The sequence below is a fragment of the Doryrhamphus excisus genome, chromosome 10 (genome assembly GCF_030265055.1).
Source record: "Doryrhamphus excisus isolate RoL2022-K1 chromosome 10, RoL_Dexc_1.0, whole genome shotgun sequence".
In the NCBI taxonomy this organism is placed as follows: Eukaryota; Metazoa; Chordata; class Actinopteri; order Syngnathiformes; family Syngnathidae; genus Doryrhamphus; species Doryrhamphus excisus.
This window is the reverse complement of record NC_080475.1, coordinates 16,044,215-16,070,710: the sequence shown is the minus strand read 5'-3', so window position 1 is coordinate 16,070,710 and position 26,496 is coordinate 16,044,215. Positions and strand designations below refer to the sequence as shown.

The 26,496-nt window shown below is 41.9% G+C and overlaps 4 protein-coding genes across 5 annotated transcripts; 2 read left to right on the top strand and 2 right to left on the bottom strand.

Moving 5' to 3' along the window:
* The first annotated feature begins 982 nt into the window (after positions 1 to 982).
* arhgef16 (Rho guanine nucleotide exchange factor (GEF) 16) lies at positions 983 to 10,294 on the top strand. Its single transcript, XM_058084689.1, has 15 exons — positions 983 to 1,128; positions 1,729 to 2,361; positions 3,760 to 3,811; positions 4,266 to 4,429; positions 4,510 to 4,566; positions 5,511 to 5,671; positions 6,534 to 6,686; positions 6,762 to 6,891; positions 7,194 to 7,268; positions 7,330 to 7,422; positions 8,179 to 8,330; positions 8,673 to 8,861; positions 8,961 to 9,031; positions 9,517 to 9,618; positions 9,690 to 10,294. Exons 2-15 carry the CDS (start codon positions 1,789 to 1,791, stop codon positions 9,827 to 9,829), a joined length of 2,112 nt encoding a protein of 703 aa, XP_057940672.1. The 5' UTR covers positions 983 to 1,128; positions 1,729 to 1,788; the 3' UTR covers positions 9,830 to 10,294.
* On the bottom strand, positions 10,291 to 16,889 carry ybx1 (Y box binding protein 1). 2 transcript variants are annotated; one of them, XM_058084692.1, is made up of 8 exons: positions 16,588 to 16,889; positions 14,371 to 14,434; positions 14,090 to 14,123; positions 12,856 to 12,945; positions 12,442 to 12,786; positions 12,080 to 12,165; positions 10,995 to 11,284; positions 10,291 to 10,626 (listed from the first exon to the last, which is right to left on the bottom strand). In XM_058084692.1, the coding sequence occupies exons 1-7, from the start codon at positions 16,697 to 16,699 to the stop codon at positions 11,041 to 11,043; spliced, it is 975 nt and encodes a 324-aa protein (XP_057940675.1). In that variant the 5' UTR covers positions 16,700 to 16,889; the 3' UTR covers positions 10,291 to 10,626; positions 10,995 to 11,040. The 2 variants fall into 2 exon arrangements, with proteins under 2 accessions (XP_057940675.1, XP_057940676.1); XM_058084693.1 differs by having other exon boundaries at positions 12,505 to 12,786; positions 16,588 to 16,884.
* Positions 16,890 to 18,579: 1,690 nt separating this feature from the next.
* On the bottom strand, positions 18,580 to 26,003 carry ppih (peptidylprolyl isomerase H (cyclophilin H)). Its single transcript, XM_058084694.1, has 9 exons — positions 25,841 to 26,003; positions 21,305 to 21,369; positions 21,039 to 21,062; positions 20,710 to 20,754; positions 20,503 to 20,545; positions 19,847 to 19,939; positions 19,188 to 19,275; positions 19,068 to 19,108; positions 18,580 to 18,959 (listed from the first exon to the last, which is right to left on the bottom strand). The coding sequence occupies exons 1-9, from the start codon at positions 25,904 to 25,906 to the stop codon at positions 18,891 to 18,893; spliced, it is 534 nt and encodes a 177-aa protein (XP_057940677.1). The 5' UTR covers positions 25,907 to 26,003; the 3' UTR covers positions 18,580 to 18,890.
* On the top strand, positions 23,094 to 24,845 carry si:dkeyp-100a1.6 (probable G-protein coupled receptor 160). The gene is made up of 2 exons (XM_058084691.1): positions 23,094 to 23,161; positions 23,250 to 24,845. Exon 2 carries the CDS (start codon positions 23,273 to 23,275, stop codon positions 24,329 to 24,331), a length of 1,059 nt encoding a protein of 352 aa, XP_057940674.1. The 5' UTR covers positions 23,094 to 23,161; positions 23,250 to 23,272; the 3' UTR covers positions 24,332 to 24,845.
* Positions 26,004 to 26,496: the final 493 nt, after the last annotated feature.

Here is a 26,496-nt window from a genome sequence, read left to right as displayed (position 1 = left end):
ACATATTTATAATACATTATATATTAACACCGTATAGATTTAATTGATCTCATTCATTTGTTTTCAACAATAAATCAAATCCACTCACAGTTTAACAAGCTAATAAGCTGAAACCTGAAAACGTTTAATGAATAAATAACATATAACATGACATGGAAAAATATATTATTAAACCTATCTTAACTTTTGCTAATAATTCATGGAACAAATCAAGCAAGAAAAAAATTTAAAAGCTTAAGTCAGACTTATTACTAAAAAAGACCAATATTTAGATTCTGCTTTTAACAAAAAAGGGAGTCAGAATAAAAATAAATAAAATAAATCAATAAAAGGTAGTGATAAAATAAATACATTCAAAATAATATTTTTAAATATTCATATTTAACAATCTGTTTTTTATATTCCACCGACTTTCTCATGAGTGTCAGATGTTTGGTCTCTCGGTGTTGCTGTAGTTTTCTTTAATGCTCTGCCTCGAGTCCTCCATTTACAAAAGCCGTACTTGATGAAGTCAGGATTGTACTTACGTAAAAATGTCCCACGACCCTCGCGGTCCACTGGTGCAAAACTCAAAGTTTTTGCGGCCCTGTAGGTGGCGCTTGAGGCCCACTTTGGGCCGCGGTCCTGTGGTTAAGAATCACTCGGCTACAGTGTATACTGTATATTTCTGAATATTTATTCTGTTGTAATACAAGTTATTGGCCACTAGATGGAACTAATTAGCTGTTTTGCTGTTTTCCAAGTTTGGGAGGAAATAAACAGTGCAAACGCAGTATAAAAGAGTAAACAAAGCAAAATAACCCTTACTCATTCGGAAAATAGCTAAGTCATATAAAATCTACAGCTTGAAACGATTTTTAATCATTTATGCGGGCACTTTTATACGTCCAACTCCGGCTATTTTCAAAAGAAAGGTGAGTAAAGTCCCTCGTGGGCTTCTTTCTATTCTTCTCTGTGATTTGCTGTCGCGCACCTGTCTTGTGACGTCACCAGGGAGCCACCAAAGTAGGAAGTTGCTGTTAAAGCAGAAATATGTGACACGAATGACGGAGCTCGCAGCCAACGGACAACCTTGAGGTCGCTTTTTACCTTTCAGAATTTGGACTTTCAAAAGCCCACCTCACTCGGGTAAGAGAGCTATGCCGCGTATTTCTTTTAAGCTCACTTGTTTCTGTTTTTACTTCTTATCACCTCGCCATTAACGACCATGGGAATGTTGAGGCAGGCTTTTCTTTTTTTTTTCTCCCACCCTAATCCGTCTCTCTCAAGGACTATGAAGTGGGGAAACAATTCATAAAACAATCTGTATTGAAGTGAAGAAAGCCACTTGTTAGTTTAGGTAACATTCTGATTAATTATTTTTTCATCAAATGAAACCCTGTGTTGTTTTAAAATAATGTGAAACCATGAGTTTGAAGTGTAATAAATAAAGTAACATATGTGGTCTGCTCCAGCTGTAACCTCCAAATGCTTGGACCTTTTCAGTAAGTAAGAGACCCATCTACCTTTTACTTGCTATACCACAAGGTATAGGTTGTGTGTGGAGTGACCACCTTTATGTTTGAGCTAGAAGAAGTGACTCTTATAGTAAATTCGTACATTTGCAGCCAGTGGAAGATCTCAGCGAGCTCCATTGTGAGTCGCTGGTCATATTTGAAGTCATCCCAGTTGCTCATGGGGGTGTAGCGAGCATCCTGAAACCTTTTTCTGTATCTTCTATGTTGACAGTCCTCCCATGTACTGAAGAGGAGGGCAGTGAATCGGCCGAGCTGACAGCGGCAGGACGCCATGTCTCACACCCAATCTGACGGCTGTGCAGGCAACCAGGCCCATCTGTTTCTTGAGGGCCAGTTTTCCACAGAACTTCACATATCCGAACCCGGTGATGAATGCTGCCAGCCGCAAAGCTTCACCACCCTCCATGCAGAAGCAGGCCCGACACAAGAGGAAGAAGTTCACAGCATGGTGGTTCCGCAGCGCTTGATCTTGAGTACCCAAAGTGCAGCAGCGCTGAAGCTTGGCACCGAACAGCTCATCCCCAAGAACCTCGCCGTGGCCAGCCGGTCCAAGAATCGGCACCACACCACTGTGGTGACCTTCCCTGTGGGACTGGAGAAGTCCAGCAGTGGATCCCGCACCCGTCACTCAACACAGGGTCCAGATGTAACCTGGGAGGACTATGACAGTGATGGAGACGGCTTTTCGCTGAGGAGGAACCGCAGGAACAAGTCCTACAGAGCAGCTGTGACCAGCCTGGACATTGAGGCCATGGCAAGGGAGAAAGTGGCTGCAAACACATTAAAACCTCTTAAAGAGGGAAGAGCATCCAGTCCGGGTCCAGCTCGTAGTCCTGGAAGGAAGGTAGAATTTTGTTTAGGAATATTTATGATGCTATATGTTTTCCTGCTAAATAGATTTATCCTGTATTGTTGCAAAAGTCTGAGGCCACAACTAGCTTTGTTGTTTTCAAAGGGCCCTATTGTGCTCATTTTGGTAATGGTAATAGTTTTATTTAATTTGAACATGCATCAGATTACAATTGAGTGCATCCCATAATCAGTTCACAGTTCCACATGTCCAAAAGGAGTAGGAAGAAGCAAAGCTTATTAAATCCTACCCCTCCATCTGGTACTTTTACAATCAGTAACTGTTACATTTGTTCACTTCCTGCTTTCCATAATACAGTTTAAGGTTTTGTTTTGTTTTTTTAATAGTGCACCTCGTACTGAAGTACAAGGTGATATGACCATCCAATGACATAATGGGTACCATAGTAAGTGTCAATATAGTGATATATATAGCACATCATGACTGGTTCAAGACTCTTCATCCTTGTATTTAGCAAACATCAACTGCTTGTATTGTTTCTTGAATTGGCTCATCGTTGTGCATTGTTTGACTTCCTTACTCAATCCATTCCATAGTTTGATTCCACATACTGAAATGCTATGGCTTTTTAACGTAGTCCTAGCATAGAAGTGTTTCAAATGTAGTTCTTCCCTGAGATCATATTTCTCCTCTCTTGTAGAGAAGTATTGGATGACATTTTTAGGGAATTGGTTATTTTTAGCCTTATGCATTATTTTAGCTGTTTGAAGATGAACTATATCAGCAAGTTGAAGTATTTGTGATTTTAGAAATAAGGAGTTAGGATGTTCTCTGTAGGCGGCATTATGAATTATCCTTACTGCCCTTTTTTGCAGTACATTTAGCGAGTGAAGATTTATTTTATAGTTATTAGCCCATATTTCCACACAATAAGTAAGATATGGTAGAACCAGAGAGCAATAAAGAGTGTGGAGTGATTTCTGATTGAGAGCAAATTTTGCTTTGTTCAATACTGTGCTTTGTATTGAGTTGTGGACTCCTATACAGTAGCTACACACGATGACCCACACAGAAAGCTTTCTAGACCTTCCAGATTCTGCCCCCAGGGAAAAAAGAGCATAATTTGAGAAATTTCTTCCTTAAAAATCTGCAAAATTTCAGGGCTGTGACTGCTTAATTGTGTTCGGTCATTATAATGCAGCTAAAAGAAGGCGGCTATTGGAGTCCAGGACTTTATCCTCTTGTTATGCTCCCTGTTAGTCATGGTTGGATGAAGCTGTGCCTCTGGAACCGTTTCAAATCTTCCATCCCAGGGAGACTTTTGAGGAAGTCCTCATATAGTTGTTTTTTTTTTACCAGACTGTAGCAAATAAATGTAAAAGGTGAATATGAATTATTCAATGACAAGCTGTCTTGTTGTCGTCCTTGCAGCGAACCCTGGGAAGAAAGAGGAACCGTAACCAGCGTGGCTCATTCAAAGATGGTATGAATGCGTCACTTGCCACTTCCCTATTAAAGTGTCAAATACTACAATTACTACAAATGTTGGGGAATAATGTTTTTAGATAGGTGAAAAGGTATGTTGTAGAATTTCCTGACAATGAAGAGGTGCTGAGCAAGCGGGAATTAAACTGTGGATGCCGTGGTCTGGTCTGGGCTCTGCATGCTGAATGTGGCATTGTTGAGTCATGATTATTCAATTGTAATGTCCTTCAGGCACTGCTCGTCCTCCGGTTTGAGTGTTGTGGCATACAGCTCTTGTCAATGTATGTTAACTGGAACCAGATCCTGCCTTTAAATCAGAATATTTATTCAGTACTACCAATATTTAATGTCATACACAGATCTAAAGTTATTCTACTCTATCTCTTTAGACATTAAATAGAAGGTAGAAGAGAGTTTCCCCAAAATGATACATTTGTGGATTTGCTCTTCAGCAACGCCGCGCCTCTACCAGGAGATTCGAGAGCGAGGTTTGCATTCCACCAACCAGGATGAACTTCTGGATGACTTTGTGGTGGTGGAACCTCCTGTTGAGGACCAGAGCATTGTGGTGAAAAGCTACCGGCCAGCGCAGCTCACCTGGAGCCAGCTGCCACAGGTAAGCCAAAGATGTGTGACTTTCAAAGTGTAATATAAAGGCTGGCAGTCAATTTGTGTTATTTTGCTATCCTCATAAAGGTGAAGGACACCGGAGTACTCGGCATGATCTCACCTCAAGAGAGAAAGCGACAAGAGGTAAGTAGCTCCTCTTCTTAAATTGTGGTTACAATATTGAAAGGCAAAATAGTCAAATACTGTGTATGAGTAAAATATAGCGGTAATAGTACTAGTAGAGGTATTGGTGGACATCATTACTGCAACCTTTTCTGCTCCCCTTCCCTACTCATTTGAGAGTTGCTGTCATTATTTGTGTAAATAAATGACAAAAGCATGCGTGCTGCTGCCAACTACTGTCATATGACTTTTTACACACGCTAACGAGAGATTGTTTTGGCTCTTTAGCTTGACGTGTGGTCACGCTAACATGTCAATTAGGCGAACTATTGACCTGGAAGGTAGAGACTATGCTACAGATTCAACTTAAAGACGACTTTCATATAAATAAATACATTCAGATGGGGTAGGCTCCTGCTTAACTGTGGGCAATGGCCATAATGAGGACAAGTGCAATAGAAAGTGGATGGAGCATGTCTTAATGTTTGGCTGCTATTGTATGGAGGAGGTACCATAAACAGTATAAGCCTACTACAGTATATAATCATATACCTCGTAAGTGAAGTTTTCATTTAAATTCAGAGTAATGTTGAAATTCAGGTAAACAACATAGCATATGACAGGCTCCCTTTTTGTTATGGTTATTTTGTGTCGTCTGTTAGTAGATGTTGTGTCAATAGCAAAGGTCCACCCTGTTTGCACTCCAGTCACTGAATAAAGCCACACCCTGACAGTGTAACCACTTGCAGGCCCTTTCGACTTCAGACGTACCTCAAGTTACCAGAGGGCTCTGATTACAGTATAGACGTATATCCATGGCAGCGTCTTTACATCTCTTTCGGATTGTGATTGGCCAATGATGCTTTTCCCTATTCTCTCCTGGGGCTTTGTGTTTCAATATTTCCTACATGATTTCCTTGCATTGTGTTGACAGCTTCTGTAAAAGCATGTTTGTTTTTTGACAGGCTATCTTTGAAATAATCACATCAGAGCATTCGTACCTGCACAGTCTGGGCATCCTGGTGCGACATTTTAAGGAGAATGACGCCCTTAGGAGAACCATGACAACCACAGAGCACCATCACCTCTTCTCCAACATCTCTGTTATCTACCAAGTCAGCAAACGGTAGGCCCAACAACATCCTACTACTAACATAACAACTAGTATCGTCATGTGCAGTGCATTCAATTCAGACCTACTTTTTCAGGCATTTTCCCCTTTAGCATGTGTTAAGTATCTTGTAGATAGGCTCCATCGACGTGTTAAAACACGCTCGGCAAACTGGTTCTGCTGCCTCCGTGCTCTGCGTGGTATTTTTGGACCTTAAAATGATAATGTGCTGTGGAGCAGTAGACTCTCATTGCAGGAGAGACACATTTCATTGCTTTCCTAGTTTGTTCTTACGACAGTAAGAGTGACAATGATTCCCACGAGAAGTACCACATGTGAATGTGTGACACTTGACACACGGCAATGTACAGTGGAAGTGGAAGCCGATTAAATCATCTGTTGTTGGCTGACAACAAACATGGCTAAAGTGGGTGTTGACTATTGGTCATGAGTTTGTTTTAATACCATCCAATCTTTTTCTGTGCCGCTTATCCTCACTAGGGTCATGGGTATGCTGGAGTCTATCCCAGCTGTCTTTGGGCGAGAGGCAGGGTACACTTGTATATTTTTACCTGGTTGCCAGCCAATCACAGGGCACATACAGTATAGACAAACCATTCCCATTCATACCTATAGACAATTTGGAGTTGCATGCATGTTAGGTTATGCAGCTGGAATAGGCTCCGGCATAACCACAACCCTAGTGAGGATAAGTATTAGCGGGTTCCACTGTATTTTTTTTATTGACATGGTCAGTGTTGCATTGAGCAGAATAATATCTCCCACAATAATATGCCATAGCACCCCACTCATCCATATGACAATACAAGTATTCCACTCAGTCGTCATAAAGTTCCCCTTCTCTCTTTAATTGCAGCTTTTTTGAGGACCTTGAGCGACGTCACTATGACAACCCCGTGATCCGGGACATCAGTGACATTGTTCAGAACCACGCCGCCCACCACTTTGAGCCGTATATCGTCTACTGTTCCAATGAGACCTTCCAGCAGAGGACCCTGCAGAAGCTCCTGTGAGTCGGCCACGTAAAGTGTGCGTTCTCATACAACCACATCGACCTAAACTGTCTTTCTTCATTCTCTCCTAGAACTAGCAATGGTGCGTTTAAGGACGCCCTGAAGCAAATTGAAGGGAGCGGCGAATGCGGAGGCCTGCCCATGATCTCTTTTCTCATTCTACCAATGCAGAGGGTCACCAGACTGCCGCTGCTTCTGGATGTGAGTTTGACATAACTTTAACATTTGACAAAATAAGTTTTGGTAGTATAAGAGCCACTTTGTCACAGAAAGAACTGCATGCAATGCTGGTTAATATACGTACTACAGTATGCCAGCCATCTGGATACTACGCAAATACGCCCCCTAGAGGCTGTGTGTAAGGCTGACAGTCTGAACTTTTGCACCTCCTGCAGTGCCGTCATTGCTTTTCAGTCCAATGTGCCCTCGTATATTTTCTTGCAGATGGTAACTCACTAAGCAACATTTACTTAGCTGTCTTCTTTCTTTTTTTTAATCCCCAGACTATTTGCCAGAAAACTCCTGACAAGACAGCAGAGTACTTTGCTGCGGTTTGGGCACTGCACGCCATCAGCAAGGTAGAAAGAGACTCTGCAGCCTCACGCGTCCCAATTGTCTGATTACTGCTCATCTCGACAGCTGGTCGGCAGCTGCAATGATGGAGCACGTCGGATGGAGAGGACAGAACAGATGTACACCATCCAAAAGCAGATGGAGTTTGGTAAAATCAAGGTACGAATCACACTTGTGCTGTTTGATCTCCTGTTCAATTTACATCAGGGGTCTCAAACTCAATTTACTTGGGGGCCACTGGAGCTCGGGTCTGGGTGAGACTGGGCCGCATCAGGTTTTCCGAAAAAAAAAAAAAAAAACACGCATTTATTAAAACCAAAAAAATGCTTTGGTTCCAATTTTCTACAAGAAAAGCTCTGATAAAACATTCCACTGTTCTCAAATATCTTACTTTTTATTTTTCTACACAAAATAAGATGAAAAATAAATAAACGAATCAAGAATAAAGAAAATCAATCAACCAGTAATAAATAAATAAATATAATAATAATAATAAAACGGCAAATAATAAAAACTTAAGAAACCACATAGTTGGTGGGTAGACAAATTATTTTTTTCAGATTAAAATTAACAAAGCATTATTAGAGCCCTGTAGACATGACAAAACAACTATAGTCACATTTATACTCTTTATTTACAACATATTGCGCAACTGCAGGGTCTTGAGACACATGCTAACTCACAAACTAGAGAGCTAGCGACCTAAACGGTAGCCTTCAAGTTATTTCCTTTAAACTTAAATAGCCCAAAACTTACCACTTCCACACGGATAGGGAGGATAACTATTAACAGTTATTTAACCTTTAACATGAACATGAATTTACATTGATGTCCTATGAATTCTGCCTGGCAACAAGTCTCTAAGTTATCACCAACTTAGCAAGTATGGAGACATAACCCTGATGTCCTCAACAGCCATTCCCGTTGGTGTCATCGTCACGCTGGCTGAAGAAACGTGGCGAGCTGGCTGTCTGTCCTGAAGAGCTGAGCATCTGGAGAGCGTTCAGCAACAGGAGCAACTACCTGTTTCTCTTCAATGACGTACTCATTGTCACCAAGAAGAAAAGGTACAGTCCTCTTTGGTTTACAAGCGGCCTTCAGGTGGATAGTGCACTGGAAGCGATTCCACAAAGTAAGCCCCCCCCCCCCAAGGGCGTTTTCACAATATGAAACTAGTTTGATACCCGCTGTATAAAAATGATCAGGAGGAAGATCATCAGGAAATTGATGGTCATTTCCTGAGCACTGAGAAGAAGGGGACAGAGTAGGGTGAAAAACATGGATGTGGTCCACACATACTTTACATTCTTCATCTTCATCTGGCAGTAGGAGGAGTCACCCACAGTGACTGTAAAAGTCAATATACTTGTTATACTCAGGTTAACTCTGTCCACATTTTGTTCCTCCAGTGAGGAGAGCTTTGTGGTGATGGACTACGCCACTCTGGAAAACGTGGAGGTGGAGATGTGCGAGCAAACAGATGGTCAGACATCACCGCCTTCCAAAAACACCTCCAGCCAGTATCTGTCCTTCAAGCTACTCATGAGCAAGAACAGCGAGGGCAGACCGGAGCGCACCACCCTGGTGGCGGAGTCCAGGTACTACACCACACTGCTGATTATGGTTGTATGACTTGTGTGTGGCTCCCCCTGCTGTCTGATACCAAACTAGTGTTTTTGTTTGTCTCCTTTACCAAGGGTGGACCGGGCCCGCTGGATAGTTGCCCTTACAGAACACAAGCAGACGGAGCTTTTCTCCCGTAAAGATGGTAGGTGTTGTTAAATCATCGTTATGGTCAGCTGTCCATCTTATCGCAAGACATTATAATACACATCTGCTCATTGATGCATTGTTGTGGAAAGATCCAGCTTGAGCACAGATGGTTTGCATTTATTTTCCAATTCGGATGAATCTGTGCTTATGTAACATCCTGTTTTAACCATACACACACTAGAGCTGCATCATTTGGTCATACCCTTTGAGTACCAGCACCACTTTGGAGAAAAATGTCATGCACTATCCTGAACAAGGAAGGCACAACAATTTGTAATTTGTTATTGCTGACTGCTTTGGTATGTTTTTTAAATTTCTAATACATAATATATACAGTGTAAATAATGAGTATCTGGCACCTTGGTTGCAGCCTGGAAGCCAAGCAATCAATGGTGTGTAGATTAATATTAAGTATTATGTTAAGACATGCAGTAAGGTGTAGCCCTCAAAAGCACTGCATGATGGGATTCTGTGCTATAGGTCTTCCTCAGTACGAGGCCACCAAAGCCTACATGCCCAAGGAGCCAGATGAGGTGGGACTGCAGCAGGCTGAGCTTGTGATCGTCCAGAGGGTGGAAGAAGGTGAGGCTCCATGTTCTGTTATGACAGCCATCGGTTCCACGCCATACTGTAAAACTCTATGCTCCTGCCAGGCTGGTGCTACGGGGAGAGGATGAGAGACGGCGAGAGAGGCTGGTTCCCTGCCAGCTGTGCCACGGAGATCACTAACCCCACCGCCATAGAGGACAACATGCAGCGGATGAAGCGTCTCCGTAAAGAGACCAATGTTTGAGAGGAGTTGGCCATTGTGATGGCACGTAAGAGACAGTATAGATCAGTCTGTAAATCTTCATCCACAAGACCCTTTTGGAAGGTCATAGGTTGTAAGGTGAACTTCTTCCACACTAAACTCATCCCAACATGCCTTCATGGACTTTGTACATTGGAACAGAAAGACTGTTGGCACAAAGTTGGAATCCAAGTTGAAAATACTGAAGTGTATTGCCTACACTTGAATCTCATAGCATGAAGATTTAATGTACATATGAGCTCTGTGGGACTAAGATGAATAGGTAATGCATGTACTGGGCTTCAAACAGTGCTGCTATATCGTCTTTGCTTCCTGATACTGTATAAGCAGCATGAATAGTAAATGTCTATTGTCAAGTATGTGTACCCTTGCCTTTTTGCAAATGTGTTGCATTCTAACAAGGTGTGTCGTACCTCATTTATTTGGAAATAAATAGTCACTAATGTCCCTGGTTTTTGAACTTTTATTTGAGCTTGCATTTTGTTAAAACATTTGAATACATAAAAAGTTATTTAAAAATGTCAAACAGACCAAATATCAAATTTTTTTTCTTGAAAAACCATTTGGTGTAAAAACTTAGGACAGATTTAGAAAAACGCATTGTTTCCCCAAAATGTTTTGGAACTGTCACGTAAAAAGAAGGAAAGGAACTAGTCTGCATAGATCCTGCAGGCAATCTGTGGTAATCTGGTCAAATGCATGGTGCAAGCTTGTGACGGTCGTCAAGTCAAATCTTTATTGCTCAGATCTTGTTGATGTTTCTTCTTGTTGACAAAAAACTGGGGAGGAAAAATCTTAATTCAGTCCACCGCCAAGTGTCATTTATCTGTGGTCATTAAAGGAAAACCGCTTTTCTTAGAATTTTGCCCATTATCCACAGTGCTTATGTTTAATAATACCGCTGTAGTTGAGTTAATGCAATTTACAGGACATGTAAACGGGACACTGTTGGTGTTGGAGTTTTTTGTTTGGACTTTAGCATCAAAATAGGTACCTCCTATGCCGTCCATTGTTAGCTAGCTCATACCACCTTGTTTTCTCACACTAGAATACACAGGGAAAAGTGTTCATGTTTTACATAAGAATTTTGAATGATGGGCAAAAATGTTATCTTTAAACCATACGTCAATGCTCATCGAGGACTCACCCGGACGATGGTAAAAGATGGTAGGTGCCGGTGGACAGGTTCTTTCCTACTCAGTCCCACCCTGCTGGGCCTCGGGAGCGGACGTTTTCTCTACAGGGGCATCGCCTCCTGCCTTGGCCTCCTTAGTGTCCGGGCCCTGTTTGCCACCAGTCGGTGGGCGTGGTCTGCGGCGGTAGTTGACGTTACGACGATAGCGTCGCTGGCGCGGCTGCTGGTTCTGACCCCCTTCACCGCCCTGATTTTCCTTGTCCTCCTCTCCGTCCCGCACTGGTCTGGGACGGGGTGGACCCCTGCAGTGGACCGTAAGACAACCAATGAGCACATATCAGCAAGTGAACATTGGGGATCAAGATGCAGTGTAGAAATACAAGAAAAGACACTTTGGATGCATGGCTGCAATTTGCAAGTCTGACCAAAGCAATGCATTTTGTCTTTTTTTTGTTGTTTATACAAGAAGCAATTTGGAGATAATGGACTTGGCATGGTTCTCTGGTACAAAGTATGCAACAGTGTAGAAATTAATAAACCATTACGACAAATACTAAACCACAGAATGGCCAGTTTTCTCAGTCAGCCCAGAATATTAGACCACCCTTGTTTCCTCAGTTTATTGATCCATTTTAGTACCTGGTACAACTAAAAGGTACATTAGTTAGGGCAAATATAATGATAGAAATAGCTGAAAAGAGTTTAATATCCAGCAACTTCCACAGTTTTCTTGATAAGCACCTAAGTTATTTGTGCTGCCAATAAATTAAACTCTACTTGTTCAAACAAAGGTACCTTGAGTTATACAAGGCATTGCAGTGAATACATGAAGAAACAAAGGTGTGTAAAAAAACTTAAAACAAGTGAGACATTCTTCTCACTTTGGGCTTATTACTTAAAAAAAATATGCCGAGGTAACACACAGTGGAGCAATGCCAACTGATATCATGTCATACGACTTCCACAAAGTGACGTTTATGTGATCGACCCACACAACCTCATCCTTCAATTGGTGTTAGTGCTATTAAGAGGAAAAAGAACCACCCATTTAATCTCCCATTTTTGCAACCTGACATCAATGAAGCCAACGTGCAAACCTTGGTCGGAAGCCTCTGTAGTAGTTCTGCCTCACTGGTTTGTTGCCCTGGTCCGGACCCCCCTGGTTCTCATCGCCCTCGCCTGCCTGGAAGCAAACCAGGGGAACGTTTAATTCAGGGACTTTGCAGGGGATACTTTAGCCCAAGTGTAAGGGCCAGCTCAAAGGTTTACAGTTGGAGCTGTGGGTGTGTAGCGTGCAGGTCAATGTGCTGGCATGACCCCCGATACACCAATATCGTCTATTTTTTATGTTTTTCTGAACTCACAACCACGTGTTACGTTGTGTGTGCCATCAATAAGTATTGACTGGGTATTGGATACTGAGTGCCTGCTTCAGGATGGTAGCCCTGTGACGGCGTACCTCAGTCATCTCTCCGCGTGGTGCGGTGGTGTACGGGGGCCGGCGGCCGTAGCGTCTACGTACAAAGTATGGCGGGTAGCGCCGTCTGCCAGGGTAAGCGGCCCTACGCTGCGGTTGCTGCACATCTCCCTCGGGGGCGCTCTCGCCGCCGTCTCGACTGCCTTTGTCTCGACCCCCGGTGCTCGGCTCCCCCTCTCCGTCACTCTGGTAGTTCTCCGGATAGTCGCCACCGCGGGGCGGGCCCCTCCTTCGGGGGTAGCGCCTGTAGCGGTTCCTGTCAGCGGCGTACTTACTTCCCTGGACCGCCACGCCCCCTGGACCGGTGACATTTGCCGCCTCTGCCCCCTGTTGTAAGTGGAATTACTCTATTAGGACACAAGTCACGGCCAGACTACAAATTAACGACAAATTTACCTTCTCTCCCTCAACTACGTCAAACTCCACAGTTTCTCCATCACCAACACTGCGAAGGTATTTTCTCGGGTTGTTCTTCTTGATGGCTGTCTGAAATGATGTAGAGAACATACAATATAAGATTTCGTGTGCGTGCACACCGTCCTACCACAACCCTTAAGTCCAGCTTATGACATTTGTGACTTTTGAATGTCAATATTCTCCGTTATGAGTCAACATGGGGTATTTAAACCAAAGAAAATATGATTTTGACAACACTGGTATCACCATTGTCCAAATGTGGACTTCCGTGCCGTACCAAACCTGCCCCCATTGACTTGACAAAAGCGTCTACAGCAGTGGAACGCTATCAAAATGTGTAATTCTGAAAAACATCTGAGTCCCACAATACAAACATCACAGAAGGTGTGTCAAGAAAAGCTCCAGGACTGGTGTCAGAACAGATACATTTTTTCTGTTATTGTTATTAATTTACAAACGGCAAGATTTCCCCTTGGAAGTAATCCCCCTGGAGTCTAACGCACTTTCCCAGCCTTCTCTGCCACGCCTTCATGCACTTCTGGAAGAATTCTTTCAGGATCTTCAGCGACGCTGTCCTCAAGGCCATCTTCATGTTGGCGTCCTCAAAGAGTCCCCTTGATGACCTCCTTGAGCTTGGGAAGGAGGGAAAAACACACAGAGCCAAGGTTGGGTGAGTAGGGAGGTTGCTCCAGCACGGGAATGTTCTTCTCGGCCAGGAACTGTCGCATTCTCAGGACATTGTGGGCAGGTGCGTTGTCATGATGAAGGTGCCACAACGCCGGCCTCTTCTAGCGCCCTGAGCCAAGCAAACACTGCAGGATCTCTTCGTAGACGTGTTGGTTGGTCCACCATGTGGTGAACACTTGGAGTGGACAATGCCCTCACATGCAAGACTGCCATCAACAGTCCTGGAGCTTTTCTGACACACCTCATACTCTATGTCATGCAAAAAAAAAATCAGTGCACCTCTAACTGTGCATATATAGAGAGCTTTTTCTATATTTTATTTTTTTTTACAACTATTGATGTCCTAAAGAGAATATAGTACATAGGACTTGGCCTTGCATTATCGCCCAGTGTCCCAATACTTCTGTCAAATGTTGCTATACCTTTGTTACTACTATGTACTTCCAAAAGTGAATGTTTTATTGTTTGACCGTATTCACCAGTAATATTTCTATGACATATATTGTAAAAAGTGTCATATGCATACCTGGTGTACAAAAACGTCCTCTTTCGTGTCGTTCCTAAACAAAAGATCACATAGAGTGAAATGTTGCATCTGTGGACAGATTACAGCCTAAAGTAGCAAAGTGTGAGAGATTAATTAAGCGGTGCACGGAAGACAGGCAAAGCACAGGAGAGCAGCGTTGTCCGATCGCCGTTGTAAGCAAATCAAATGTATAATAGGATTGTGCTGGCCCCTTCAAACACACTTAAAGGATTTTAAAAAGGCACAGATGGGAGGTGAGCGCATGGCAGGGGTCCTCTTACCTATTGATGAAACCATATCCATTCCTGACGTTGAACCATTTGACTGTACCCAAAACCTTTGTTGCTGCAATGAGAAACACCACAGGCTCAGTAGGCAGCTTAAACTTGAACAATAACACAATTAAAAATGTAACTAAAACTGTTTATGGCCAATTGCACACACGCGACCTTTACTAATAGGGAGCAGCAACAATATCAAATAGCTTCACCAGGGTCACCCAAAGCATGCGAGATATATTTAACTGCCAACTGGCACTCTTATTTTAGACCTTAGGGCTGCCCTGTGCCAGCTGCACTCACTGTGAGGCTATTTGCCTTGAAGCTTGTACATTAGGTTCTATTGAGCAACATCATCTTACAGACATAAAAATACAATGAGCCTTTAAATTCAATACAACTAGACAACGTGCACAAATTTTGAAAAGTGTCAAATTTATATTTGGAGGTTATGAGTGAGCTGACACCGGAATGCTTTGAGTTGATTATGAAAGGTGGCGATACCAAGCATTAAGTTCAGGGAATTTAAAAAATGTGGAATTACAGGAAAAGTGGCATTTTTTGGGAACGTTTAGATTGCCATGTTCTGAAAGAGCTGAATAAATGTGGAAGTACAAATAATTATGAAGTTATGAAATTACAGGAAAACTGAGCATTTGGCAAATGTGGAAAATTGTTCACCGGAATGTCAGGCATGACCTGAATGAGTCGAAACGTTTGACAAAATTACAACTTGGGATTATTATCTATTCATTTTAAATGAGAATTCCAGGTGAACCTGCAATTGGCTGGTGACCAGCCCAGTGGGTACCCTCCTCTCACCCAAAGTCAGCAGGGATAGTCTGCAGCATAACCCTGTGACCCTATTGAGGACAAGCATCATAGAGATTAAGGGATGGAATTCTACGTGAACCGACCATTATGGGAATATAGGAAATTGAAAGCCTGTGTAGAATCAATTGAGATCTTGTAAACGATGTCTTCTCGTTTGTCAACTAGAATTGTGTTAAGGGATACGTTTGATAGCCTAGCTGTCACAAATGTGCTTAAAATCATGGTTTGAATCGGATGAGAAAAGTGAGTAGACAAATATAGGATAACACAAGTACGTACACACCCAAGTGTGCGTGTACGTACAGTATATATGTTATAATAGAATACTCACTGCCCTACTTAATCCACAGGACACTTCACACGTGGTGATGACATGTTAGCAGGGCTAGGTCGTTGCTAGCTTAAGCTAACCAGCCTAGTACGTCTCAACCATGTGGTTGAAACGGGGCCACAACTGGCTCCAACGACTGAGAATTACAGAATAACTTGTCATAAACACACATGACAACAATGATTTGAACTTTTGGCGCATAATGTGGTTAAAGCGAACGAAAGAACAACTTATCGAGTCATAACAGTTGGGGATATTTCGGCCGACATTTTGGGTGCCCCCATTCAGCCATGTAAATATCTTAGCTAAGCTAATGTTAGCTTTCGCGCACAGTGGCTTGGGTTTAGTAGGCCGCGCTGTCAGCTCAGCGAGTGAAGTGAAATTCGGCTTAATTCTGGACTTTGTCCCGCTATACGCTGAATTAAAGCAATCAGTGGTGTATTGTGTTTTGTGTTGGCGAGTGTTTAATACATTTAATGGAGGAACACAACCGACACGGAACCACTGGCTTGCGCGTGAACAAAGGGGGACAAGCTCTTAGCATTAGCTCGTATGTATGCGGAGGCGAGAGTCGTGGTTGGTTGCAGTAATTTGCGGGGGTGAGATATGTTGTTACGAATTTAACCTACCTGTTTATACATTATTATTGTTAATGGTTCATAGTTTGTAGGGGGGAATGCATCAGTGGGATTTGGAACCACCAGCCGGGTATATGGCACTCCGGCATAGACGTTAGAAGGCCAGTTGAAATCCCGAGTAAACTGCTAAACACGTTCGACAATTAAAGCAAAATGCAAACCTTACTTAATATTAATGCAAGGGGTGATAATTTGATCTAAAATGGCTGGCATATTGGTGAAAACATCTAATGGTTTAATTTAAAACTTCCACTGTGCGTTGACACATAGCCCAAAAGATTAGCCAAATGTAAAGGAGAGCCACCATGTTTTATCTATACCTTCTGTGTTTAGTAAAACTTAAATGTTGTGGTTGACATGAACCGCTATCCGCCACGGCCAATTTAGCCAATTCGCTGCATTTTCAGCTAATCTTACCGATGACCTTCTTATCCCCCGCGGAAGCTGCGGCTGCCGGGCTGGATGGGCTCTCCTCCTCGTCGACGGCAGGTTGCTGCGGCTGGTGTTGTATCTCGGCCTCGCTGCTCATGGTCACTACTGGTTGGTAATGGCTTCTACCGGCGGCGGCTGTCTGTTGTTGTCTCTCCCGGTGCAAGATGGTAACCTGGGCCGGCGGTGATGGTGATGGGGGGCTACTGCCTTCGGGCTCTCTGCTTTCTTCTTCCCGCTCCCGTTGCCGATCGAACTGGGCAGACTGCGAAACTGTGCCGGGAAAAGTTCCTGGACCGAAGCACCACCCGGTCAACGATTTGATTGGCTGATGTCTGCAATAGAAATTATAGTATGCTCCTATTGGCTAAAAAAATGTCACTTTAAGTGAGAGAGACTTTTGTCAAAGCTGATAGGCAAGACGAGAGCTACCCGCTAAAACAGACCGCCCCTTAATGACGTCAAAGCCAGGCTGTGATACTTTGGGAACACAAATGACTCAAAATAATAGTATGTTAACATTAGCATGCGGACACATAGCATGTACCAGGAAGGCTACATTTCCAGAATGACTTGAGAATTTTGACTTTGGACCAGTGTAAATGTGGAAGTTCAAAGGTATTTTGCATTGCAAAAAATGGGAACGTCAAGAAAAGTATAATATACCAGTTTCCGTCATTCAGCACGGAAACACAACAATATGCTGGTCATACTGGTAAGCTGGTCCATCATACCAGAATGAAAACACTACTTATGCTGGTCGCTGGTCTCCAGACCAGAATACCACCACAAAAACACAACTTACAGTATCTTTTTAAATTTACTTCTCATAATAATATGACTTTATTCCCATAACATTATAACGTTTCTCTCTAACCTAATAAAAACAGACATTTTGTTTCTCAACAGACATTTTTTCTTTAATATGCTTCGAAAACTACATTATTTTTCATTTTCATAAAATTTGAAATTTTTCTCAGATTACTGCTTTATCACTTAACATATTGACTTTAGTCTTGTAAAATTACTGCAAATTTTTAATTTTAATATTTTTTATTATTATATTTTTAGAATGAATATGGCACACTTTGGATACCCGTCTTCCAGTTTCTGGTCCAAAGGGTGTATACAATGCTCTCTCACTTCCATAAGACGATACACGGAACAGGTTCAAAGCAGGAACGAACTACAGGGAATCCAAATGGACTTCCAGTTTAACACACAGCAGACAGACCCGGACTGGGCGTGAGACGAGCCCACCACAGCCCCCCCGTCCATTGTCATGTTAATGCTCCAGTGACACTGTTTATGAGCATTGGCTCATGTGTGAAGAGCTCCTTGTTCATGTTCTTCCCACACAAAGATGGGCTTTTGCATTGACCTCAGAGAGCCTCTCCTCCATCTCTCTCTCTCACTCACACACACACACACACAAATCCTTCCTCCAGCCTCCATAAGAACAGTCTCCATGTGAAAGGATTCTTTTGTGCCAGTGGATGGAGGTCCAAGGCAGAGAACAGTGAGAGCGCGGGTGGGGGAGGGGGTCAGAGCTTGGATTTGTATGGATGGCTGGGATAAGAAGAGGGAGACATAAGTTGAACAGAGGATGGCTCGCTCATTCTTTTCACTTTTAAGTATTTCCTTCCTTTTAACACCCAAAACCATTGGATTGGGATGATTAGAAGGTCACAGCTAAACCACCATTTCTCACTGATAAATCTTTCCATGCTATCGCTTTTTTGCACATTGTCAATGTGGGCTGGGGGTTGGGGTGGCTTTGGCTGCAGAATGGGGTTAATAAAACACCGGGAACACGGCGGCATAAACATTACAATATACACACCTTGGGCCACGAAGGATGAGACAGTGGAGTGAAATCAAAGATGCACGATTGATTCAATTTATGATGCATCATTTAGAATGACTAAAAAATAAAACATAAAATTCACTTTGTTTTTATACATAAATCAGTTGGGCAGTGCATTAAAATGTCCTCTAGGCTGCGCTATTTCATCATTTCATTATGAGCAACTTTTATGGTACTCCTTAGTCTCACTTTTGCCTTACCTAAAAAAAAATACACATAAAAAAAAATGGATAAATGTATGACAAACTCCGATTTCTCACAAACAGTCCAAAGCAAATGTTTATAAAAATGTAAAACAATTTATTTACTATTAATGATTCAAAGGTGTGTGTCATTTGGGATGTACTGTATGGAATTATAGAACATCAGTCACGGTATGGGACATCACTTCATGTGCTTCATAACAATTTGCATGCACAGCGGTTCACATCTCTCCACACTGTGCAATGAGGATAGGGAGCTTGGGCTTGTTGTTGGGTCCCGTGGGAACGTTCTGTTGAGAGTTTGGTATAAATGCTTCATATCAGGCTGGACGTCACACATGTTTAGATGTTGTACATGCTGTTTAACATTTAATGAATTACATTAAAAGGCACATTACCTCAATTTTTCTCATGATCAGCAGTCCATCGACAACTTTACCTAAAAATAAAAAAATATATAAAAAATAACTTGACAATTCACACATGAATAGAATGTTTAATTATAGATCAATTCTCACCAAAAACGACATGTTTTCCATCTAACCAGTCACATTTTGTGCAGGTTATAAAAAACTGGCACCCATTTGTCCCCGGACCACTGTTTGCCTATAAAAACATTTGATATGTACATGGACACAAATTAGAATTGTCAAGAAAAATATGCCTTTAAAAGGGGACCTATTATGCCAATATTTCGTCCCTTTGTATTGAGTTGTGGACTCCTATAGAGCAGCTACATGTGAAAACCCGCACAGAAATCTTTTTAGATCTTCCAGAATTTTCACCTATTCCAGGTGTATTCCCAAAATGGTCTGTTTTAATTCCCAAGCACTCCTGATGACTTCCCGAGTACTGCAGAACTCCAGTCAGTGAGCCGGTGTTAGAAAAAAAAAATGAGACATTCATTTTCGTTCAGAGACATTCCGAACATCTTTCAGAGCTCACTTCTAAATGAGCAAACCTCATTATCCGGAACTTTGGCATAGTTTAACACGATAATACAACATTATAACACCATTTATAGCTTAGAAAAGTGGAAAATCATAATAGGTCCCCTTTAAAGCCACACAAAAGTATTAAGCCAAAGCCTAATATCTCTGCATCCTGTATGTTTTCTCCTTATTCTTTTTGGATTTTGCTTTTTGGACACTTTACTCAAGGTAAACAAACCACATACCATGGACAGAAGACCAGGCGCAGAATGCTTCACCCGAAAGTTTTCATCTGCAAATGGACCCCTGTAGATGCTGCAGATACCAGTACCGTCACCCTGTAGAAAACAGTGCGTACAGTCAGAAATTAGGGCTGCTTCGATCGATCGGCCAGCGATCAGTATTGGGGCGATATCAGTGGGAAAAACAACGGTATCGATATTACCCTCCTCCAAATAAAGTATGAAAATAAATGTTACAAAAATGAGTAGGTCTTGGCCATTTTCATTTTGTAAAAGTAGCTATCACAAAAAAAAAAACGTTGGTGACCCCTAATAGAGGCAGTAATACATTTCAACATTTACACTGCATGTATGTGATCGGTGTTGGTATTTGCCGATTTCACTCATGGATTGTTGGGATCGGCATCGGCAGCATAAAACCCTGATCGGAACATCCTTAGTCAGAATCCTAAAAAAGTTCATTCAGTAAAGTTAACCAGAAGCTGATGAAATTAAGACCTGGTATGCCACTTTCAGTTACCTTTCAAGGCAACATAACAGATTTGTTTAGTTCCCATGGTGATAGGCCCGCGTATTACATAGTCTGGGGTAATCTGGTCCATAAATGTACAGTTGGTAGCAGAAGACTGAAGCCTGAAGATGAGCGCATGTTTACTCACATTTACAAAGTCTCCTCCTTGGATCATAAAGTCTTTTATCACCCTGCAAATGAATGAACAATATATCAGATAAAGTATAATTTATTGTAAGAAAGTACAATCTTTCTAGTTGGTTGACCCACTTTAAAAGTGTCAGTGCCAGTGTCAAATAAAAATACGACAATGTACTGAGCCAGTAATAAATACTGCAACATTGATTATACATACCTATGGAAGGTGCAGCCCTTGTAACCAATAGGAACACCATCCTTCCTGCACAACATTTTCATATACTTCAGAACATTTCTTTAACACTGACAGTGATTTACGTTCAATGCAAACTAGTTAAAACGAGTCCAAAGCTTCTCTGCTGGTTGTAATAAGTCAAGCACCTCATTGTGTAATTGCTGCTAGCTGGGATTAATCAATTAATTCCACACAATCATCAGTTCAATTAGTCTATTAACTGGTCTGGAATTACAACACAGTAATTGAGTGTCTTGTTATTGTAAACAAATGTGGAAGGAACGTGATGCGTTTGATGGAGTCTCCCTTACCGGAACTCCCCAGTGCAGAACTGCCTGAAAGAGATGATTAAACTGTAAGTAACTCTCAAACAGACTCATTCATTCACACATGAAAACTCATTCACATGCCGTCACGTCCATGCCGAGGTGAGCTGTAACCACACTTTTAGCAAATACCTGAAGAAAGTCATTTCACCACATATAAAGGACTAATAACTTCTTGTGTGGACTTATATTAAAACATGTTAGCAAATAAAGATCATGATGTGGACATTTTGTATGAAACCACAACATACCTGAAATTCTCTGCCGTTTTCGGGACAACATCAGCAAACAGTTCAACCTTCATCCGCCCCACATCCTAAAAAATGGTGGTAAAAAAATAAAAAATTCCATGGTTGATAAGACATTCCCGACAGTCTGACCATAAATTACGCACTTGACATGCAATTCCAGCAGAAAATGGTACACCTTGCAACAACAAAACACGCAAAAGCAGTGCTCTGCTTGTCTACACAGAAGCAGTTTTTTTAAAAATACCACCCCAGAACGCCATTTCTATGTATTTGGCGATTTTGACCTGCAAATGGACTGCCTCTTAAAGAAACAGCATGAAATTGAAGTGTAACCAACAAATAAACTAGCTATGACAACTTTTGTTTCATCTGTGACAACTCGACACGATAGGTGGATCTCCGTAAAGAAAAAGAAGGCGGGTCCAATGTGGCGTTTGCTTGCATTTTAAAAAGGGGACTCATGCTTAGAAGCGTCACACAACTCATAAGACAAGCAGTTTCTCAATGGAGGCCTGAGGAGCAACAAGGCGCTTGCATATCAACAGAAACACACACGACTGGAAAAGGTACATATTTGACAACAATGCTGGAATTTCTGACTTGCTGCCTTTGCAAATCAGGTGGTTATACTCGCTTTGCCAGTCATGAGTGAAACGTCTGGAAATTCAGGTTGTGTGTATCTGCTGGAGTGAGAAGTTTTTAACACGATGGTAGGTGGAACATGAACGAAATCCGAAAAAGCAATTTAAAAAAAATACTGTTCAATGTTAAAGGAGACCTATTTTTTTTCACTTTTTTTCCACTTTTCTGACCTATAAATGTTGTTAGAATGTTGTATTATCGTGTTAACCAATGCCACAGTTTCAGCCTTCTCCCCTGATCTGCTGTTTCTCGAAGATTTCACTGTGTTAGCACGGAGCTAACACCAATGGCTTCCAGGAAATATCTGTTCAGTTTTGAACTTGCCTAAAAAGGCAAACATCAGGCAGAAGTGGTTGGAGTTGCAGAGCAAAATATGGGATTGAACATGAGCAAAAAGTTTTGCGGACTATCCGCAAAACTGTTTTTAATAGCCTTTACTACCACAATTGGCAGTTCTGAGTTTTTTTTTTTTTTTTTAAACGGGTAACATGCATGTTTTGGACTGTTGGAGGTTCAGAGTACCAGGAGAGACTCCACAGAGAAAAGGACCAATCAAATGTACAGTGTACTGTATAGATCAGGGGTCTCAAACATGCGGCCCGCGGGACAAATGTGGCCCGCAGGACACTAGTTTGAGGCCCCCGCCTTGATATGAAAGTTTAATGTTAGTGCGGCCCGCGCAAGTTTGACATGGATGCTGTATGGTATCATGCACCCAGAAAAAAACATTACATTTGATTAATGTTCATGTTAAAGGTTAAATAACTGTTAATAGTTATCCTCCCTATCCGTGTGGAAGTGGTAAGTTTTTGGCTTTTTAAGTTTAAAGGAAATAACTTGGAGGCTACCGTTTAGGTCGCCAGCTCTCTAGTTTGCGAGTTAGCATGTGTCTCAATTAATTTGAAAAAAATAATTTGTCTACCCACCAACTATATGTGGTTTCTTAATTTTTAATTATTTGCCATTTTATTATTATTATATTTATTTATTACTGATTGATTGATTTTCTTTATTCTTGATCTTATTTTGTGTAGAAAAATAAAAATGAAGATATTTGAGAACAGTGGAATGTTTTATCAGAGCTTTTCTTGTAGAAAATCGGAACCAAAGCAAAGTTTATTCATTTTTCTGTTTTTAATAAATGTGTTTTTTGTTTTTTTTGGAAAACCTGATGTGGCCCAGCCTCGCCCAGACCCTAGCTCCAGTGGCCCCCAGGTAAATTGAGTTTGAAACCCCTGGTATAGATGATTCATGGATAAAAGTTCCACTGCATCCAAACTAATACTTCAATGTTTTTCCACAGCAATACTTCAACTGACGTCCCAGATGCATCTAGACACACTGCCTGGGGGGCTCCAAAAGGAGACGTCCACAATGCTGGCTGTGCTAGAGCAATGGGGGGACGACACTGGCTGCCATCGAGACAACATGGAGTTTTTCATATTACTTATGCTCTCCAAGTTTGGATTGGATGTCTGTGCGTTGGGCTTGTATAACCGTGCTCGACTGTTCACCTCCTTGCTGGGCATGTTCAGTCTGACCATCGTCCTCGCTGATCTGGTGATGGCGTTTTTTATGGTCACCGTGTGGTTACTTGCCACTGAAAGTATCTCGGCTTGCTTCCTCATGGCTTTTTCATCGGCCACGTATGGAACACTGCCTCTGCCTATGGTGTGCCTGTGTTTATTAGACTATTGTTTAGGAGACACCTGGAAAACCTCCTACAAGGCCCTCACGAACATGGCAGTCACACTTCTCATGTGGACATTTGCAGGCGTATACTCCTACAGTACTGTGAACGTGGAGCTCATAGAGCTGAGGTACGCCGCAGGTAAAAAGGTTCTCCTTTGTGAGGTTCAGGTCACCACAGTGATTACCTTCTTTCTTTTGGGTCTCTTTGGCTTGATGATTTGTTCAATGCTGCCCTTCTGCTCACGGATTCCACTGTGGATGTGTGAAGCCCGGAGGTTGCACAAAGCAAGGGAGAATCAAGAGAACCAGTGGAGCGACCTGCTCACATCAACCAACCGCTCAAAGTTGACAATGTCAGAGGAGACCAACTACCTTGGAAAGACTACCACACCACGACCTCCACTATGGTTCAGTCTAATGTTGGGCTTTGGTACATACTGGATGCCTTATCTTGTTATAAATGCAGCCTGCCTAGTTCTTGGTTTCTGGGTACCCGCCTACATCGCAGTGAACCTACTGTGGTTGGAGTGCACCGACAGTGTCATTGTAGCTGTGATGTTCTGGGCAAAGAGCTCAACACAAGGGCCTTATGCAAGAGTACCACCAAATGTGTGCTCATGGGAAGTGTACTGGCATTTGAGCAACGGCACGAACAACAATGACACAATGATATACAAACCCTCACATGTTTAATACAGTAGAACCTGCTTATGTTAAAGGCCGCCTATTATGCTTTTTTCCCACTTTCCCGACCTATAAATGCTTTTACAATGTTGTATCCTCATGTTAAACGATGCCAAAGCGTCAGATAATGAGATAACTGTGAGCCCCGAAAGAATTGTTTGGATGTTTTGGATGGTCCATAATTTTGTGTAATACTTGCTTTTTATAGTCAGTATAGTTACCCCAGACCCCCATTCACTGTGCAATATTAAGGGCTCTAAATGCAATATACTAAGTTCTATGTGAAGTATTTCCATAATGCCTCATATTAACTCTCTAACAAGATCTCAGTGTATAGACTGGTTATATATCTCATCTCGTTTCATATTACCTACATACTGTATTGTATATAACTCTGGAAGGTTTTTGTTAATACTTGGGTTGTTTATATTGTTTATTTTTCTATATTGTGTATTTTGTACTGCTTAACTGACTCTGTACTTGCTGCTGTGCAATACAAATTTCCCCATTGAGGGACGAATAAAGGCATATCTTAATCTTAATCTTAATTTTTTCATCAGAAAGGAGAGACTGTGAAGTTGTTCATTGCTCTGTGTGCATTCATTCATTCATTTTCTACCGCTTATCCTCACAAGGGTGGCGGGGGAGTGCTGGAGCCTATCCCAGCTGTCTTCGGGCGAGAGGTGGGGTACACCCTGGACTGGTCACCAGCCAATCACATGGCACATATAGACAAACAAGCTATGGACAATTTGGAGTCGCCAGTTAACCTTTTAAATGAATATGTAGACGTAAACCACAGCCATTGTGAGTGGACAAAAAAAATTATGCTCAAATTTAAGATGTTCAAAAAGGAAGGATGCTATTATCCGACTGGAATAAAAGATATGTAGGATGACGACTCATCTATTTATCAATGCTCATGTCAAACCTGATTAAGATGTCGCCAGGCCACTGTTTAGGAACCACTGTACGAAGCTGCACATACAGTCATACAGTTACCTTTTTGAGGCACCCGAAGAAGTCCATACTCATAACTCAACATAACACGACTTTTTAAAACATAATGTAATGATTCTTAGGGGTATTATGTGTTATATTTGCGCATGTCTTGCCATGGAGAGATATGTTCCGGGTTGGGAAGGAAAAGGGGTGACGGACAGGAAGTGAGGCAGAACCCGCATGTTAGGGAGTTGTTAGGAATCATTGTTCCTGGACCTTAATAAAAAAAAACGGCTGTTGTTCCGCCCGTCTGGTGTGGTGTTTGGCTGAGTGTTACAATAATATTGTATACAAGAAGTCCAAAGTTACCTTTCCACAACGGCATAAGGCCCCATTTCGACAACGTATAACACACAACCATGACTTAAATATTACTTTCTTACAGGCCGAGATCAACTCATTGAGTAATAGTGAAGTATAGCTAGCTTTCAGTCAGCAACACTGTGCCTCATGGTGTCTCCATCTTTGTTGTGAACCGACGTTAGCATTAGCAATAAGAGTCTTTCTCCTACTCACCTGTCCTCCGATTGTAATGTCGAAAAAAACAATTGGATTGTTGGGGTTTGTCGCGTTGACGGACATAGTTGCACTCTTCTCACGTTTTATGAGAAAATAAATACAACGTGAACAGCCACAAATTTGAACATTCGGATGGACGGAAGCTCAAGAGTGTCAAACTACGGAGAGAGAGCGCAAGAGCAATGCACATTATAGCGGTGGGTAGATGGATCCAAATATCGATAACACCGATACCAACGTTAGTATCAATATTGATCGATATCAATGTGAAAAGATCGACCCAGAATATAATCACATCATTCTGATTTAATAAAAAAATACATTATCTTACATTAACATGTTCTTTACTTTGCCAGTAAAACAGTAGCATTTCTAATCATCCGTTAATGTGACCCCCCTCACCCCACTGAATACTTGGTATTACCCTACTGTTTTCTGCAACAAATCCTGTCAGTAGTGAAAGTATTTTCTGATCAAATAACGCCCTAGCCTACACAGAAGCTGCATTTATCCAGGCATGTCTACGTTTTTACTCTCTATCGGATTTTCTGCTGCGTTTGGAACAGTAACCATGGTGATGACTGATGCTCTTCAGGTGACATTATGTACCAGTCCTGCTGCATCAGGGCAGCTGACATAGGGGACAATTCTTG

Bases quoted from the DNA above. Each gene is read 5' to 3' on its own strand.
- arhgef16 (XM_058084689.1), top strand. From the start codon at position 1,789: ATGTCTCACACCCAATCTGACGGCTGTGCAGGCAACCAGGCCCATCTG. The intron at 2,362-3,759 runs GTAGAATTTTGT...TCGTCCTTGCAG, and splicing joins CTCGTAGTCCTGGAAGGAAG to CGAACCCTGGGAAGAAAGAG. The intron at 7,269-7,329 runs GTAGAAAGAGAC...TCATCTCGACAG, and splicing joins CACTGCACGCCATCAGCAAG to CTGGTCGGCAGCTGCAATGA.
- ybx1 (XM_058084692.1), bottom strand. From the start codon at position 16,699: ATGAGCAGCGAGGCCGAGATACAACACCAGCCGCAGCAACCTGCCGTC. The intron at 14,435-16,587 runs GTAAGATTAGCT...TTCTCATTGCAG, and splicing joins GGGGGATAAGAAGGTCATCG to CAACAAAGGTTTTGGGTACA. The intron at 14,124-14,370 runs GTAAGAGGACCC...TCTTTTGTTTAG, and splicing joins GGATATGGTTTCATCAATAG to GAACGACACGAAAGAGGACG.
- si:dkeyp-100a1.6 (XM_058084691.1), top strand. From the start codon at position 23,273: ATGCATCTAGACACACTGCCTGGGGGGCTCCAAAAGGAGACGTCCACA.
- ppih (XM_058084694.1), bottom strand. From the start codon at position 25,906: ATGTCCGTCAACGCGACAAACCCCAACAATCCAATTGTTTTTTTCGAC. The intron at 21,370-25,840 runs GTGAGTAGGAGA...ACCATTTTTTAG, and splicing joins ACATTACAATCGGAGGACAG to GATGTGGGGCGGATGAAGGT. The intron at 19,109-19,187 runs GTGAGAATTGAT...TTTTATTTTTAG, and splicing joins TGGAAAACATGTCGTTTTTG to GTAAAGTTGTCGATGGACTG.